A 17,821-nucleotide genomic window follows, 5' to 3' on the forward strand; every position below is an offset into this window, starting at 1 on the left:
CTCGTAGTCTACCAAAAGTTTCCGAAGGGAGGAAGAGCTAGGGATGCTTATTTTTTTTCTACTTGAAAGATGACAAAGTATTTGTAACGTTATTGATAAAGCACTACACATGTGAACAAAAAAACTGTAAATTGTTATTTGTTTACCCACGGAGCATTTGGGAGTTCATAAGTTCAATGAATGGTTCCAAGTTCTGTGAAGGGTGTCTTTGTCATTAAGATGCCAAAAGATCTAATTCCTTTACTTCGCAAAATAACCAGCTCATCATCACCAACTTCAACTTTATCCTGCTCTCATCAATAACCACATACAGTAGAACCCCGGTAACTCGAACTCTGACGGGAAACGAAAAAGGGACTTAGCTAGCGGGGGTTCGAGTTATGGAGGTTGATTGAAAGTTCAATTGCCATGTTAATAACTGGCAGTTAACAATTTTTTTTTTCAGCACTTTAGTATACAGCACAGTGCAAACTAAACTTATCTCTGATCAGAAACTGTTACATCATTATGTATTCTTATTCTGATGATGCGGTATGACTTATAAGACGGGAAAATGACGCTCAGATACTTGACATGTTCTTTGCACTTTTTAAAATCAAATTGCTATGGTGCAAGTTTTAGAGTTTATCGGGGTAAATTCTCATCAAGGGAAACAAAATTTAGTTCGAGTCAAGGAGGAATTCGAGTTACCCGACTGAATTCGAGTTAACCGAGTAAAAATAACTGAAAATTGGGGCCCGTAAGTGACCCCACTTCGTTATTCAATATGTACGTGATGACCCCAAAGGCACTAACCTACTCTATTACAAAATCAGCGTATAAATATAGGAAAAGTGATAGAGTTTTACAAATGGTGCCTTCATGATGAACACAAATGTAAAAACCATACAAAATATAATTCTTTTCAAATGATTTTCCTGCAGTTGTAAATTCTTGTTGTTTATGTTTGGGATATTAAAGTGACACAAGCATTTCGTTCAAAGAAAATTCAGTCAAACCAAATATTAAAGCAGATAGGTCTGGATTCTTCTAATTATTAGCTAAAATTTGAAATAAAAATGAAGTTTAGAGTGCAAACAGAATTTCTGTCAAATACAAGTGACCAAGTTGTACAAAATAGTGATGCTTTTAACAAAAAGCAATAGGATTAGCATAAAATTTATTGTTTGTGCTCTACTATTTAAAAATATACCTCACGATAAAACTGCTGACCCCCCTATACTTCTTTAAAAAAAGTTTCCCCCCCCCTTCTTTTTTTCCCTCCCCTCCTCTACAGAATGAAGGGAAACGGGACTTAGTTCGAGTTACCGAGGTTCTGCTGTAGATTGTTTTCTTTCTCATTATCTTCACCATCATCATTATTTTCGTCACAGTTATCATCAAAATCAAGGGGAGTTGGCAGTATAGTGTGCAGGAATTGCACTTTTCACAACGAAAAGGATGCAACCGTGTGTAAAGCGTGTTACAAGATTTTCGACAAATCAGAAACATTTGTGTAGGGTAGCCTGTGTACCGTCCCCCCTCCCTGAGGAAAAATTGGGAGAGGAGACATCTGTGAATCGCCGACGATGTAATCAGAGACCTTATATCTGGATTTTGGGGTGGACATTGCCTGAAGATGTTCGGCTAGCCTGTGCACAGACGCCAGAGCTATTTTTCGACGTACATGTGCCTTTTCAACTGTAAGAACAAAAAAATAATTTATGCAAATGTACACTGGAACACGATTAACGACGGCGATTCATAGACGTCTCCTCTTCCGATTTTTCCTGAGGGAGAGGGGACGGCTGTACACAGGATAGTGTAGGGAAGTCTCTAGTACAGTTCAGGAAAAGGTCGCGGGAATTATTGAATGTAGATGTATTTGTTTGGAGTGCTCGCACTCAATTCAGGGAAGCGAGCACAAAGGACTGCGTAGCCTGTCAAAAGACTTTAGACAGCAGCGAGAAATTTGTGTAGGACAATTTGCTACTCAGTATGGAAAAATGGCTGCTGACTGAAGTTTCTTGGTTGTTGGAAGTACATTCACGAATTTTCTGTGTAACACTAAGCAGCTGACTACGAGGACACGTTGACAAGCTATTCAAGCTTGTACTTGAGTAAACCTCTAGATAAGGACAGGGAACGACCGTTGCTAACCCGAATCGCCGTTTTTTCCTTTCAGAAAGATGTCAAACAGACCTTTTTCTAAAAATAACTTTAATATCAATTATTTAAATTTAACCGGCTTACAACTCTCAATAACCTTAGTTTCAGAATATACAATATACATGATTATATGTACAAGCAAGCAAGCACTCAAATTGTGGGAAGGAAAAGAATGAAACTCAGTAGCGGGTGCGGTTACTAAGGCTCCCTTGTCCTCTCTTTCCTGTTTACAATGATCTTCTCCTTTAATCCTTCTTACCCACAGATATTGACAATAAACAGTTTGCTTTAGTTTGCATTTGCTTAAATGCTGCACTACTCATACTGTTGAGTTCCATTCATAGCAGAGAAAAAAGAAACAATCGATCAACTTAAAACAAATAGACATAATCACAATTTCACTTCTCTTTTAGAGCTGAGAGTTCTGATTGATTCTTGGTACGCAAATGGAAACACATGCTATATGAAAAACTGACTCAAAGAGGCCGATGAACATTAATATCACAAAATTGTGATAAAAAATATCAGACAATGCCGAAAAAGACACACTAATCATGACGGATCTGGTGCATCCTCAACAACACGAAAAAATTCAGAGTTTTTGCTATTTTGTTTGGATAGTTGTTTGCCCTTTTTGCTTGCAGCTCCTTTACATTGCAGATCGCTTCTGTCCAGTAGAGCCTCTAAATCTTTGTTGCTCATCATCAGTCCATCACTGGACACTATGCTATCATGATCTCCTGACGTCAGCAGTTCATGAAGTTCTTTGGCACCAATCACTTCTGTGTCTTGCTTGCCCTTAAATTTGCCTGCAACCCAAAAAATCCACCCACCACTTCATTTAGGTCTTCAGTCAGGTTCTGTTTTAGAAACCCATGTTCCTTTTGCAATTTCACAGATGACCACTTTTCTGCTGCCGAATTTTCGCACACGTGAATTCGTATGGATTGATCAAAATATGTACAAGAGAATCTTGAACGCCGGCTCCATTTATTGTAAGAGCAAGTTCTCTTGGTCATGTAAATGGGAAAACTTGTGTTTTTTACCTTGTCAGCAGAAAGGTTGTCAAAGTTTCCACTTAACCTGAGCAAGGTATATTCACAAGGAAACCTTGCTCATCGGAATGAGGCTTTACACAACGTCAACAAGAACTAATTCAAACAGGTACAGTATGCATGAATAAGAGCAGTAAGTTTAATTATCTTTCAGACAGGCATCTAAGTTAGCTGCTTATCACAGTTTGTTTATATACAGCTGTAGTTCTATCCATAGTGTTAGCAGTCAAATTTGAGAACAAAATTTTCTTCTCCTCTCTGTTATTCCCTGAGTTGAGAAGAAGGGGGTTGCACAGTGGGATCGTTCTACGTTTCTGGGAAACTGCCCACCTACCCTGCCTCAAGCGAAGATTAACAATTACTTCACACTTCAGGCAAAATGTTGGCTTAGGGGAGGGGTGGGTGGGCAGTTTCCCAGACACATAATGATGATCCCATAAAGTTAGTATAGAGTCTGACAACAAGTCAAAAATTAATTAACATTTCAGTGGCAAATCACTCTTCCCATCAAGTACTCTACCGACCTTTGTGAATGATCATCTTTTCAAGTTTCCTCTTGGTGGATGCTCGTTCAACAATCTTTTGATCCACAGTGTTTGCAGTGACAAAGCGATACACAACAACAGGCTTAGTTTGACCAATCCTGTGACAACGATCTTGAGCTTGCAAGTCTACCTGTGGATTCTAAAAATCAAATCTTATCTTAGTACAGTGCCATCAAAGGCTTAAGGTATCATCCACCCTTTAGGATCGTCTTTGTGTGGAATTGCGCTAGTGCTTGTAGCTTTAATAACTGATTACCCGCCTACAAACTGTACATTTTCTGCAAGCTTAATAGTTACATGTTACGGTTCATTTCTTTTTAACATCCAGAATGTTAGTGCATTTCAGGAAAGACTATTTGCCAAAGTAAATATCTCTGTAAATCTAAGTCCAGAACCAGCAAAAAATAAACAGAACACTGAAAAATGAGAGCATTCAAGGCTGTGCTCTAAGGAAAATTGAGGGGAGCCCGGTGCTCTAAACCTGTAAAATCTAGGGTGCCAAGCATGTGATTTGTATGAAAAAACTGAGATTTTCTAGTCACCCGATTACAGGCGCCACCAGGTTCTGCTAGAGCTCAGCTCAGCCCAGCCCCTGGCATGTAAATCTTAGTACATACAATCATTATAATTTCATCCGACTTGATTGCAAAGGGTTCAACCAAACCTTTAACATAACCATAACATGAGCATAAATAATAATCATCATAACATGTTGTCATCACACTTCCCAATCAGAGCCTATGTGCACATTTCCAAAATGACTATAATAATTATCGTCATTTAATTCAAACAATTATTGTTTGAAGCTGGCAACTCACCCAATCACTGTCATAGATAATTGCAGTGTCAGCCACAGCCAAGTTAAGTCCAAGTCCACCAGCTCTGGTGCTCAGCATAAATATAAAAACTGATGGATCTGATTCAAATTTCTTTATCTAAAAAGTGACAACGAAAACAAAGTAAGTACATTTTATCTTTTATGGGACAGTTTATAGCCTGAACACTTCCAATATCTCAGGAATTTTTATTTTGTTATGACCAATCACAGCAAAGATCGGGACATGTGAACTAGCCACAAAACCACAAACTAATTAACCTTCTTGCTTGCGGTTCAGTTTTCTCATGCCTGATTGGCTTTCTTCTTGCAACACAATAACATTCCAGAAATATTTCTGGTGTTTTCGGTTTTCTTGGTTTGACTGTTATGACAACCATTAATAATTTATTATTTATTATTATGAGGTTTGTGGCCATCCATTGATTGGCGATTTGTTTTGTACCATTAACTAGTTACGCAGCCACAACAATGCAATAGTGAAAGAAACAAAGAAATAAAAAGGAAAATATTCACCAAATATGGGCAAATTTTCCTGGAGATGAAATGCTATATAGCTAGGGACTGCTGGCAAGTTCAGAAAAGAAAAGAAAATTGATTTTGCAGTTGTGTCTATGTCCTCCTATAAGTATCACAGTAACAATTTTGAATCACAGTCGAGTAGAAACATACAAAAAAGTTTGATGTATCCAAAAATTATGGTTGAAAACTTTTATGAGCAACCATAAGCTGGTCACTTTTTTATAATATCATTCATAATGCTGTTACAATGTATGTAAATGCCAAAGCATATTATTAACCAAAAAGTTTTAGAGAAGAAAGAATCTTTGTAAATACAGTGGAACCCCAAAAACTCATTCTCAGATAACTCAAACTGTTTTTCGTTTCCTTTCAGAGTTTGAGTTACCGGGCAGTGAGCAAAGAAAGTAGTGCCCGATAGCCCGGGGCTAGTGGATTTTGCTATCGGGCTAGAGAATGATGTTATTAACTTCCCCAACAGGCAAGTGAAGTTTTTTGAGGAATTCAAAACTACAGAAGAACCGTGAAATCAATCTGCTCATCAAAACGTTTTTGGAGCTAGTTGAAATGATGCTTGGGCTAGTAAATGTTAGCTTCAGCTTGCCCGAAAGGCAAGCTGTAAAAGTGACTTTCTTTGCACCCTGTTCCTGGGGTTCTACTGTGTAATCATAATTATTACAGTTTTGTATGTACAGACCTCATCCTGTCTGTCTGTCACTTTCATGGACCCATCCAGCCTAGAGTAGCCATAATTTCTCAAAATACAGTAGTCTTCTATTATGTCCATCATGCTGGTCATTTGAGAGAAAATTAACACCTACAGTACATAGACAAAACAGATAAAAATAAAATCTCTTCTTAACACACTCTCCATATCAAGACTAAGCCAGTAACCATTTGAGGAGGAAAGGGTTATCTAAAGGTATACTTTCAAAAGTATGGCAGGGATTGGGAAGGCAAAATAGACAAATGGGCCAATGGCCCCTGACTTTGAAAAGTTATGGGGCCATTTCGTGAAAGTATGGGCCATTAAAGTCATGGGGTAGGCCAGATAAAAAGGAAGACGGAAATGATATGTGCAATTCAAGGAAGTGTGTACAATACTTTGTGTATTTTTTATGTGCTTTACATGAGTAAGTTTACCGTGTGCAAGGCAAGTTTTACAAAACATGGCATCTCTTTCAAACACTAGCCAAAGTGACAGCCAAAAAGTCAGCCACTTTGACTGGAATATCCTGTCTTTGTTAAATGCAGGCCTGGAGAGTGTGGAGGGCTTACTTGTATTTTTTATGTGCTTTACATGAGTAAGTTTACCGTGTGCAAGGCAAGTTTTACAAAACATGGCATCTCTTTCAAACACTAGCCAAAATGACAGCCAAAAAGTCAGCCACTTTGACTGGAATATCCTGTCTTTGTTAAATGCAGGCCTGGAGAGTGTGGAGGGCTTACTTGTTTCGCCAGATGGACCTTCAAATTTGTCAGTCACATCATTGCTGTTGTTGTTGGCCGACTCGGTGTTTAAATTCACCTTAAATAAAAACTTGAAAATCTAATTTAGGAACTTTCTTCAGAGGCGTTATCTCACTAATTCAAATGCAAATGAATTAATTTCAGCCAGAAAGACGAAAACAATGAAGAAAGAAGTTCGTCAGATGAAAATAAATAAAGACGAAAGATCATCTATCGAAGAAACAAAGACAAAGGTTGATATTTGATGTTTTTCTATGTTGTAACACAAAATTAATACACAGATTGTAGTGCATATCACCAATAATTACACAACCAGGGCGCATACTGGGCTCGGTTGGCAGTGTTATAATGTAACACTTTCTACCTTCTTGTGCTATATGCACGTGGTGCATGGCCTTCCCAATCCCTGGCACAGGAAAGAAGAAGTACAGTTGTAAAGACGGGGGGGGGCTAAAATGGAATGCATTGCAGGTAATGCAATAAATGATTGTAAAGCAACAACTACAGTGTAAGTACATTTGCACATACCTTGTGCCCTCTCTTTTTAAGGACTGGCAACATACGATCAAGAAGCAGCATCTTGCCACTGCTGGTCACTATTTCCTCATCCACCCTACGTAGGAGTGTTCCTTCCTCTAGAGGGCATTCCAACAGATATGGGTGGTTACAGCACTTCCTCAAAAGCATTAAGATGTTTGTCATGCGGACATTTACAACTGATCTTGGTGCACTTACGCAAGGGGAATTCCTGTCAACAAAAAAACATTTCTGGATGATGAACATTGAATCCGAAATGTTTAGAAACTAATTTACAGTACTGTACCCATTCTTGCATTAATTTGGCAGCTGAGCAAGGTACCTTATAATATTGAATGGAATCCTGACATAATGAGCCCCTTAATGACCAAGAGCCCAGTGTAATGGACAAATTAAGTCTTTCACTCCAACTACATAAAGTACACATTGTAAACGTGTGGAAAAGACCTTTAATCGGGTGTTCAGTAGACATGAGAAATCTGAGAATTCTTTGTTTGTTACGCAGAATTGTCCAGCTAACGTTCTGTAGCCTATAACTATTTTTTATTCAGACATAGAGCCTCTTTCAAAATATTCTCCTGCGATGTTACACCTTTCTCCTGCTGCTGGAATTTTTAATGAAAACCCTGTTAATAGTCCAGGTCCCAGGTCCCAGGTCCTTGGCTTACGACATTAAGGTTCCAACGTAGAATTAAATAAATTGTCAAAGGAGTGATCTAACGGATTCCTTTGTTTGCATTGCTTCTTTTAAACCAAGAGGTAAACTGCAAGAATGATATTTATTTTTATTAAGATACAAGGGTCCACAAAATAGGTAACAAACCTGTCATCACGTTTTTTCAAGAAGTCCTGCAACTCTTCGTCATCCTCATTTTCACTGAAAAAAAGCTTGTAACTGATATCTTGCCTCCCCTTTCTCTTTGGTCTGCCTGTACCACTAAGTTCCACTGGGTCATCATTTTCCTTGAAGGAGACAAGGGATAACATACATTATCCATTTAATACCCATTTGATCATATACTTGTACAAATTTGCTTTATACGTAATGAAAATTTCGTTACTTATAACTAATCATTGTTTTATTAAATTAATATTATTATTATTATTATTATTATTATTATTAAACAATAATATTAATAAAATGCCATTGTCATTCCTCCTTTTCTCTACAGTGTACTGTGCAAGACAACTATATGGACCACAATGACTACAAAGACCAAAATGCCCAAAAAGACCACCACCACCACAACAGGGACTACAATGCCCATGATGCCAAGGAGCATGACAACCACAACTACCACAAGGCCGAAAACTAACCCACCTACCAATGTGACCAACGGACTAAAACGACTGTGACCATCACAATAATTGATCTATTTCTTTCTTCTTGCTTAGAAATAGGAAAAATTTTACCTTCTTGTTACCCACAATGTCAAGAAGTGTTCTGTCTAAGGCAGCTTTGTAGAACGTCTCCTGTTTTTGTGTCAGTGGTGCATAGACCAAGACCTCCTTCTTTGGTGGCAAGGACAATTCCACATCTGTCTTGAGGCGTCTCAGTAGGAATGGTGTGAGAATCTGACGAGTAAAAAACAAGACTATTAACTAACACCAGTAAGATTAATAACAATTACCCTCTCCGCTTAGAACCTATAGGATGTAATTTTTCAGACCCAGCTGCACAGAATTTACATGACTAATTGTGGCACATTAATACTGCTTCATGTTTTCACATAAGTAGGGTCTTACTGGTAACCAGAAAGGAAACCACATCACTATATCCTCTTGCATCTCTAATCACGCGTAACCGGCCTGCTGGCATCATGTATATTAATTTTACACTAATTGATTTACCAATTGATTTATCTCAAGTCTTTGAGTCCTTGAGGGCAAGGACTAGAGCTCGTTTACTAACTTGACTTTTATAACTTTCGCTTTGAATTGACTGATCAAAAGCAAACAGTCAACACTTACCTGAAGAACTTGTTCATACTATTCTCCCATTTACAACTAAATTACAATTTTAATCAAGCAACACCCTTACAAATGAACTGTGAAGTAACATTCTTACAGCATGAAGCCGCTCTAACACTTGATGCTCCCTCTCCTGTTCAATTATTCGTTCACTTCCACCATCTTCATTGATGGCACTAAAATCAAACCACCGCTGAAAACTAACAGATGACAAAACATGCGTTAATCCTAAGAATAAATTTCCCAACATCACTATACTGTATATGTACTGTCGAAACAAATAAAGCCTCAAATAATACCATCTCCTGAGTGAAAAAGCAAACAAACAAAATTCACCTTTCTAGGTCATCAAAAATGTCTGGCAGGAGAAAGTTCAGCAAAGACCACAACTCTGAAAGGTTGTTCTGCAATGGAGTGCCTGTCAGAAGTAGACGGTTTGCAGCCTTGTATGTCTTCAGTTCTCTGTTCAAAGAAAGAATAACTGAAAACTTTAAAGAATGGACAATACCCCACCCTACACCTGAACAGGGATGTGGCTAAGGAAAAGAGAAGCAGGCGTATTTCTATTCTAGCCAACTAATTACTTGTAATATAAAACACAGACTACAATGTTTGGGCAAAACAGTTCATTGACTAGCAGAACGAGACGCTGGCGAGAGGTCAATTAAAAAAACCGCCAAGGGTGGAGTGGGTGGGTAAACGATGTCTTGCTCAAAGCTAACGTGGAGGGATCTGAAAGCCGATACACTACACCCGTGGAAGGCTAGCCCGAAAGGGGCGTGTTCTCTATAGCAATTAGCAATCATCACCTGTGGTGATCCTTGTACATTAAATTTTTACTAAACTGCACCTTCAGAATTGTCCCATGTCTTTCCCTTCTAGTTTAAGGCAGCAATAAGCTCCTTTTACCAGCAGCTGAATTTTAATGTAGCTACATGCCTGCCTGATGTGTCAATGTTTCTGGCTCACCTTTGATCTTTATAATAAAATTTATCACATGTATGCCCAACATATTACATTAAGTCATTAATACCTAATAAGTTTGCAGTTGAGGTTTTTAATGCGATGGCCTTCATCAACAATGATGTATTTCCAGTCCAGTGAATACATGCTTTTCTGATCTCTCATACAAATTTCGTAAGATGTAACAACTACAGGAAAAGCTGAGATATTGCCTTCAACTGTCACTGGCTTTTCCAACTTGGAGCGCATACGGAGACGCTCTTCCTGTGATCCATGATAAAGTATAACAGGAATCTGATGGGTAGACAAAAGAGCTTTCACTTTTACCATATTAATATACACCTCACTACCAAAAAAATTCCTATTATATTGTAAGTATCACAGCCACCTCTCCGCGCTTACGGTACACAAGATAATGAAATGCCAACTCTCAGCTAAGAGTGATACTCAAAGAGAAAATTCTCCAGTAAAACATTAATATTTACATAAAATTAAATCCCCGAAAGTCCTATTCTTTTAATTTTCTATTGTTTCAAAATGATAAAATCACACCTTTGGAGCAAATTTGTGAAACTCGTGCACCCAGTTAGGCAGAGTGGAAAGAGGAGCAGCAATGAGGAAAGGTCCTTTGACACCCATTTCAACTAAAAAAGCCAGCATTGATATACACTGCAATGTTTTTCCAAGGCCCATTTCATCAGCTAAAATACCATTCATTCCATTTTCATACAGAACCTGTGTAGAAAAAATCAGACAATAAGTGATTCTCCTCAGACTTCATAAACTTTCTGCATCTTGTCTAACAAAGGGTGGCAAGGGGAGTGAATATACATGTCTACATAAAATGATATACTTATCTTACTGCTGTAATATGGCCAATAATTATTCTATTTGTTGCTGACCAAACAGCCAACATAAGGGAAATGAGCATCACAAGAGTAATTTAAATGCACCATCGCAAGAACAATGCCTAGCTACTGGAAAAGCCCAGTTAACACTAACATTTAAAAATTAAAATATATTATATTCTTAAATGTGTAAAATTTACTTGCATACAGAACTGACCTTAAGCCAAGCTAGGCCTTTTAACTGGTATGGCCTCAGAGTTCCACCAGTGATAAATGATGGCTGAATTGTTGATTTATCATCATTACTATTTGAGCAACCAGCCTGTTGACCAACGGGACAGGAAAATTAAGCCCATGGATTAAACCACAGCAGTGCACTATGGTATGCTAAGGTCTCGCAACTTCCCAAAGGGAGTTGGACATGGCCATGTCAGTAGGGGTAGAGAATTTACACCAATGCACCACCCTTAATGGACACAATAGATATGAAAATTTGTACATGTTTGCACTGGTTGTAGGAAGAGCTAAGGTGGATTAAAGTCGTTCTCTCACTCTTGCTAAAGATACAGTTGGAACTACAGTCGAATTCCCAATAATTCGAACCTTCAAGGGAACTAGAAGAAAGTTCAAGTTATCGAGGGTAAAATTATATGGAAAATGATCTGGAGGGAAATGAAAATTACCTGGAGTTAACAGGAGGTTCGAGTTATAGAGGGTTCAAGTTACTGGGAGTCAACTGTATACAATAAGGTACATTACTATTCATTCAAAATATTTTTCCGATTCTGATTGGCTAAAAGCACACGTTTAATTCACCATAACTAGTAACTGATGACCAAATCTGGAAGAATTTTGTGTTTAATGAGGAAATGACGTCAAAAATGCGCGTTTTCGCAGGTTAAGGCACCGTTAACCGAGAAGACCTGGGGACGAGGTTGAGTTGTTTTGTTGTGAACTTGAAAAATGGCAGACATTTCACTCGTTTCAAGAGTAAGAACTAGGCGAAAAATTAGCTAAAAACATGGCAAGAACAGCAAGAAGAAAACTCTAAGGGCAACATCTGCTATCTGGAGAATATTTGCGGAGCTGGACAAACCTAAATGTGCACTATCGAAGATGAACTTAACATCGATGAATCGATGGAGGTAAGCACGTTTTAGCCATGTTTTTAAACTAGGAATTATTTTGAATGAATAATAAAACAATTATTGAATTCCGCTTTCGTATCATATGAAGAATTATGGAGATCTCGGAGGGTGTTATCCGGATAACACCCTCCTCGATTTTAATTAATTTATGGTAGGTCCAGCACAACCAATCAGGTTTTTTAAAGCACAACCTTTGGGATGTTACTGTAGTGAGCATTTCAAGTTGCTGGGGAGAAAGATTTTAATGACAATGCATCTCACTACTTGTTTGTTGTATGCTAAGGGAACATTTTTAACATTTGTGCCATAAGCTTACAATATGCCCATGCTGTTGTTGTTCCCCATTCACTTGTGGCATTGCATGTGGCTCACTGGTGGATTTCATGGTGAGTTGTGTTTTTTCTCTGATGTCTCCCTCTTCCATCAACTTCTGCCTCTTTGCTAATGACTGCAAACAAAAACCACAGCATTATCAAAATTTTATGTACAAACTGTAACAAATTTTGAACCTCTTCCACTCATTTGTAGAATTTATAATTATGTATCATAAATTACAAAAATTTCAAAACTTGATGCAAGGCAATCCCCATGTGTACAGTATTTGCCTTCTTTGATAAAAATTTACCTCTCTATCAAGATACTCAGAAATCATGTAGGATGACGACTCCTGTGCCTTTCTTCTTGTACCTCGCTTTGCTTTTGTAGGTACTGTTTGATCAGTATGAGGACTATTGGTGTTTCCTGTTAATTTTTTTCTTGCTCTTCTTGTCACCCTTGGCTCTGCCAGTGGCACCTTGAAAAAAAATAATGTAAAACATCAGATTAACAGGAAGAAAAAATAAAGAACATACTGCCGCAACGTTAAGTTTTCATAAATTTAACTGTCCTACGAGTGCAAAAAGTTTAAAAGAAAAAAAATGTTTAATTGTTTTACATGATCAGATACTTCCCACCCATGCATACTTTTGGTACTTGATAATGTTTAATTGTCAAAAGTGTGGTTTCAATGTAGACAACCACCATGCAGAAACAACCATCTCTGTCTTCAGAGACTAAAGCTTTACCTCTATTCCTAGGGCAAATACAAGACAACCACAGTCATGTTCAGCCACTTGGAAGCCACATAAAGGGGCTACACAACCTGCAATTGCAAATTATGCCTCACATGTACCTGTTGAAAAGTGTTCTGCTCTTTATTCTCCTTCTTTTCCAATTTCTTTGCCAACCTTTCTTGCTGTTTTTGTGTTTCCTTCTTCTGACTTTCCATCCTTTCCAAGAGAAACTGGCAGTAGATGTGGGACTTTTCCAATAAATGCTGCAGTCTTAGAAATCTCTGCTTGTCTTCAATACTGTTCCACTCCTGCTCAGCCTGTGGTCAATAATGCATTCAATAATGATAATAAATGATTCATCAATCAAGGCCATCAAGGGGGTATTGTTGAACCTTCACTTGCTCCTGACATTTTTGTGTTTCGAGGTTGATATGAGTCACAGCAATAAGTATGAACTTTGGGTACTTGTTCACATACTCTTTAAAAATGTTTGTTTTTGCTTTTTGGGTGATATGCAATGTAAATTCCTGCATATGAACTGATAATACATTATGATACCATAGTTTTACCTTGTGCATCATTTCCTGTTGCTCTTTGCTTGTCTGTTCATGAATAGCTCTTTCTTCTTCCTCCATTGCTGCCGTTACTTCGTTCTCTGCCATATCAGCCAATAACTGACTGAGTTCACCGTTCACCTGAAAAAAGCCATTGCAAGCTGACAAATATGCATATTCAGATGCCAAACCAAAAGGGGAGAATACAGACTCTTTTAACACAAACATTTTGCACTCCCCAACAAACAGTTATAAAAAAAATTAGGGTAAAGGGACGTGCATGTATAACACTGAGTAGCACTGTCTTGCTACTATGTGCTACATGAAAGTACTCTCTTTTCTCTCTAGCAACCTAGACTTTATTTCTCTACCAATAAATGTTGTTGTTTGTTTTTTGTTTTTAGAAAATGTTACACAATAACAGCGTAGTGTTTCCCGTTTCCTTCCCAGGCAAATTACCTCTTTTTGATTGACAACATCTTTGATTGCTGCTGAATTTAGATTCACAGGTTGTGCATCACTATTGCCAATGGGACTAACTGGCATCTGAGTTTCCTTCTCGTTAAGCTCCTCTTTATCAGTGAACTGCAAAATAATGATGGTCATTCTTTACCAATGAATGTTGTCATTTGTTTTTTGTTGTTAGAAAATGTTACACAATAACAACGTAGTGTTTCCCATTTCCTTCCCAGGCAAATTACCTCTTTTTGATTGACCTTAACAACATCTTCGATTGCTACTGAATTTAGATTCACAGGTTGTGCATCACTATTGCCAGTGGAACTAACTGGCATCTGAGTTTCCTTCTCATTGAGCTCCTCTTTATCAGTGAACTGCAAAATAATGATGTCCATTCTTTACCAATGAATGTTGTCGCTTGTATTTTGTTGTTACAAAATGTTACACAATAACAGCATAGTGTTTCCCATTTCCTGCCCAGGCAAATTACCTCTTTTTGATTGACCTTAACAACATCTTTGATTGCTACTGAATTTAGATTCACCAGTTGTGCATCACTATTGCCAATGGGACTGACTGACATCTGAGTTTCCTTTTCATTGAGCTCCTCTTTATCAGTGAACTGCAAAATATTGATGGTCATTCAACCGTCATGTAAGGTAATTGAAGTGAATGTAGATACATGCAGTGGGTGTCAGAAAAAAGACCTTCAGGATAGCATTTTACGGTGGAACCCCACCTTACGGCCAACTCGGTGATACGGTCACGTCGTTATTACGGCCAATTTTTTTCCTTGGTGACTGTATTAACAGGGTTCCACTGTATTTATCAAGGAATTAAAGTTAAGTGTGGCTTTGATAAAGCAATTAACAGTCACAAAAACTAGCCACATTGATTTCCTGATTAATCATTAAGACAAAGGGTGCAAAGAAAGTCAGTTTGGGCAAGCTGTAGCTAGCATGCACTAGCCCATAAGTCATTTCAACTAGCCCCCAAACCCTTTTTGATTAGCATGATTGATTACAATCCTTCTGTAATTTGAATTTTCCCAAAAAGCAGCACTTGCCCATCAGGCATGTTAAGAACAAAATTAACTAACCCAGTAGCAAAATCCACTAGTCCTGGGCTATTGGACACGACTTTCTTTGCACGCTGAGACATCTGTCAAATGAAATCTTCTAAACAATCAGGTCATTTAATGTTCAACAGCAGACATATTAGAATGCAAATTGCCATTCAGCCATATTATTTCTATGAGCGGTGAAGAATAAAATTAATAGAGATTTCTAACCTTTTCGTTGTTATTTTGTCTTTTTTTCATCATATTTTCATCTCCATTCTGAACACCTTTCACTGAAGAAAGTACGCAAGCTTCTTCCTGGTGACTTTTAGAACTGCATTGCGCTTGATCAGCTCCAAGCGGTGATGTTGCATTAGCACCTCTCCAATAATTTACAATCTACAATGACCCACATTGCTTTAATAATTATAAGAATATATTTCAAAGTGTTCAATAATTACTTTTATGAAAAGATAAGAAAAAATAACCTTAAAATGTTACATGTAGGTTTAATTTTAACAGGTATCAATAATATTATTTTAAAACATGAGTAGAACTCAATGTGAGGGGGACATTGGGGTTTAAGGTATTACGGTATTGAGCTTTTTTAAAGCTGTACATTTTGTCAGTAATTTCTATTTTAATGTGCAGTATTGCAACATCATCTAGCCCTGTGACAGGCTGTTTTTCATCCTTTTGGGTGACCGTGTTCTTCATGATATTGCAGTACTGTTCATAGCACTGCAAAAATGAAGACCCCTGAAAATGAAGACCTAAGGCCTAACCCCTGAAAATGCAGACCCGAAAACAAAAGCCAGAACAAATTATGCAACACAAACCACAGTAAGCTACACAGATTCATTAAAGTTAATATTTTTTAACTCTTTAGACGTAAGGGTAACTGATTACACTATTTTTGACAATTAATCTAAAATGGAATTGTTGTTGTATCCAATGACTGAGGTTTTTATCATTGCACTGATAAATTCAATGTCTTCTCACATTTTCTTGCAATGGCCGAGGTTGATTTTTGGTGCATATGTGCTTGCGATAAACAAACACACGAGATGGATACAGCTTTCAGTAAACGTGACCGATCTTAAATGCAATATAGGTATTTAGTTGATTTTTGGCATGGTAATTTTTCTTACATGTATGTGATTACGGTTCTGCGTACCCCCCAATGTCCCCCACAAATGTGGAAATAAATACATGCATGGACACCTACCTAACATTCTGATCAAGTTCCCTAACTGCCTGAACTACACTACACCTGCTGAAATCTGAGACTCAAGAAAAGTGAGTACACTCTGGTCAGTGTGACTTGGTCAGTTTTAGTTGTAGTACCCTCAAATTTTGATCTTTTTCATGATGTACAGCTATATTCTTATGGTTTAATTTTGTAAGTCAGTGTACCAATGAATCATGTGAAAAACATGTAAACACATAAGATTAATCCTTAACGTCTGAGCAAATGTACCACATTTTTCAGGCTGTATAAAATGGAGTATGTAAAGGTAAAGCGTCTTCCAGTGTTTAGTGTTAAACGATAACAGCACTCATGCAAAACAAATAAACGTCAAGACATGCTAACAGCTTGCTACAAAAATTCAGGTAAAATTAACCCAAAGAGTAACCTTCCCATAGTCAAGAAACGAGCGATTATTACTTGGGTTTGTTAAGATCAAGAGCCCTGATAATTCATCAAACAACGCCAAAAATGGTTAACATTCTCAAACCTTCAAGTGGTTTCCCAAACAGTAAGCAGTTGGCACGACATCACTCAAAATATATACCATGAGACAAGGCATATTCAAAGTCTTTTTATTTTAAAATTTAAGGGAAAAACCAAAGAGGAGCTACTACGATGAGGGCCTCTTCAAATGAAAGACGATCCAGCTCCGAGCCACAAAAACCACAGCTTTACACAACAATGCCAAGAAAAGGTTCAGGTTAATCGAAGTGGGTCAGGTTTGTGGAGTCAATAAAGCCTAAGGGCAGTTCGTGTCTGATTTCAAAGACAACAAACTTCAAGTTTAAAAGCTGTTAAAAGTTTCATCGAAAGTAAGCTCGTGTAATTAAGCTTATTACATAAGCTCAGCTTCAGTTGAAACGAGCTTACTTGGCAGGAAGAATCTAAACTTACCGCTGAAAGAACAGGCATCGTAATCCCCACGACGAAGGCCAAAGAAGAGGCGATGGGATAGCCAAGCTGCTAAAAACGAGCGGGAGGAAACAACACAAACTTTTCGTGTAAAGGACCGGTACAAAACTCACACTGTGCAACTACGAAGCGCACATGCGAGCAGGAGAGCGTCCAGCTGATCACGTGAGCAAAGATTCGCGCCAAATCCTGGGCTGTAACCGTGGATTGGTGAACACTTGAGAATACAATTTCTTTCAAAAAATTCCATGATAAAAACAGCTCAAACTTAAAGATAACAGCTCGATGAACCAAGAAAATAAGTCAAACCTCTATTAAGTGGCCGGGCAAAAATAACAAAAAGCAATCAAGGAAAAAGGAGCCGTTGCAACAGATGAAAACGAATTTACATGAAGACTTACCCTAATTCATGAATGTAATTAACCTTTGTTCCAGAGATTCCAACCCTCCAGTCCCGTTTTGACCGGAAACCTCCCGTTTTCGCTTGATATTC

At 37.9% G+C, this 17,821-nt stretch overlaps 2 protein-coding genes across 3 annotated transcripts in view; one reads left to right on the top strand and one right to left on the bottom strand.

Moving 5' to 3' along the window:
* Nucleotides 1-17,821, top strand: part of LOC140928512 (leukocyte receptor cluster member 1-like) — a 137,705-nt gene that overhangs the window by 27,585 nt on the left and 92,299 nt on the right. The gene's annotated exons all lie outside the window — the stretch shown is intronic.
* On the bottom strand, nucleotides 2,181-17,613 carry LOC140928502 (lymphocyte-specific helicase-like). 2 transcript variants are annotated; one of them, XM_073378257.1, is made up of 20 exons: nucleotides 17,311-17,613; nucleotides 15,396-15,563; nucleotides 14,613-14,726; nucleotides 14,105-14,119; nucleotides 13,661-13,786; nucleotides 13,211-13,408; nucleotides 12,665-12,832; nucleotides 12,356-12,487; nucleotides 11,109-11,213; nucleotides 10,596-10,778; nucleotides 10,114-10,337; nucleotides 9,417-9,542; nucleotides 9,178-9,280; nucleotides 8,523-8,684; nucleotides 7,933-8,072; nucleotides 7,101-7,320; nucleotides 5,800-5,919; nucleotides 4,567-4,683; nucleotides 3,728-3,887; nucleotides 2,181-2,957 (listed from the first exon to the last, which is right to left on the bottom strand). In XM_073378257.1, the coding sequence occupies exons 1-20, from the start codon at nucleotides 17,326-17,328 to the stop codon at nucleotides 2,701-2,703; spliced, it is 2,856 nt and encodes a 951-aa protein (XP_073234358.1). In that variant the 5' UTR covers nucleotides 17,329-17,613; the 3' UTR covers nucleotides 2,181-2,700. The 2 variants fall into 2 exon arrangements, with proteins under 2 accessions (XP_073234358.1, XP_073234359.1); XM_073378258.1 differs by lacking the exon at nucleotides 17,311-17,613 and adding an exon at nucleotides 16,393-16,529.

The sequence above is a fragment of the Porites lutea genome, chromosome 2, assembly GCF_958299795.1.
Source record: "Porites lutea chromosome 2, jaPorLute2.1, whole genome shotgun sequence".
Lineage (NCBI taxonomy): Eukaryota > Metazoa > Cnidaria > Anthozoa > Scleractinia > Poritidae > Porites > Porites lutea.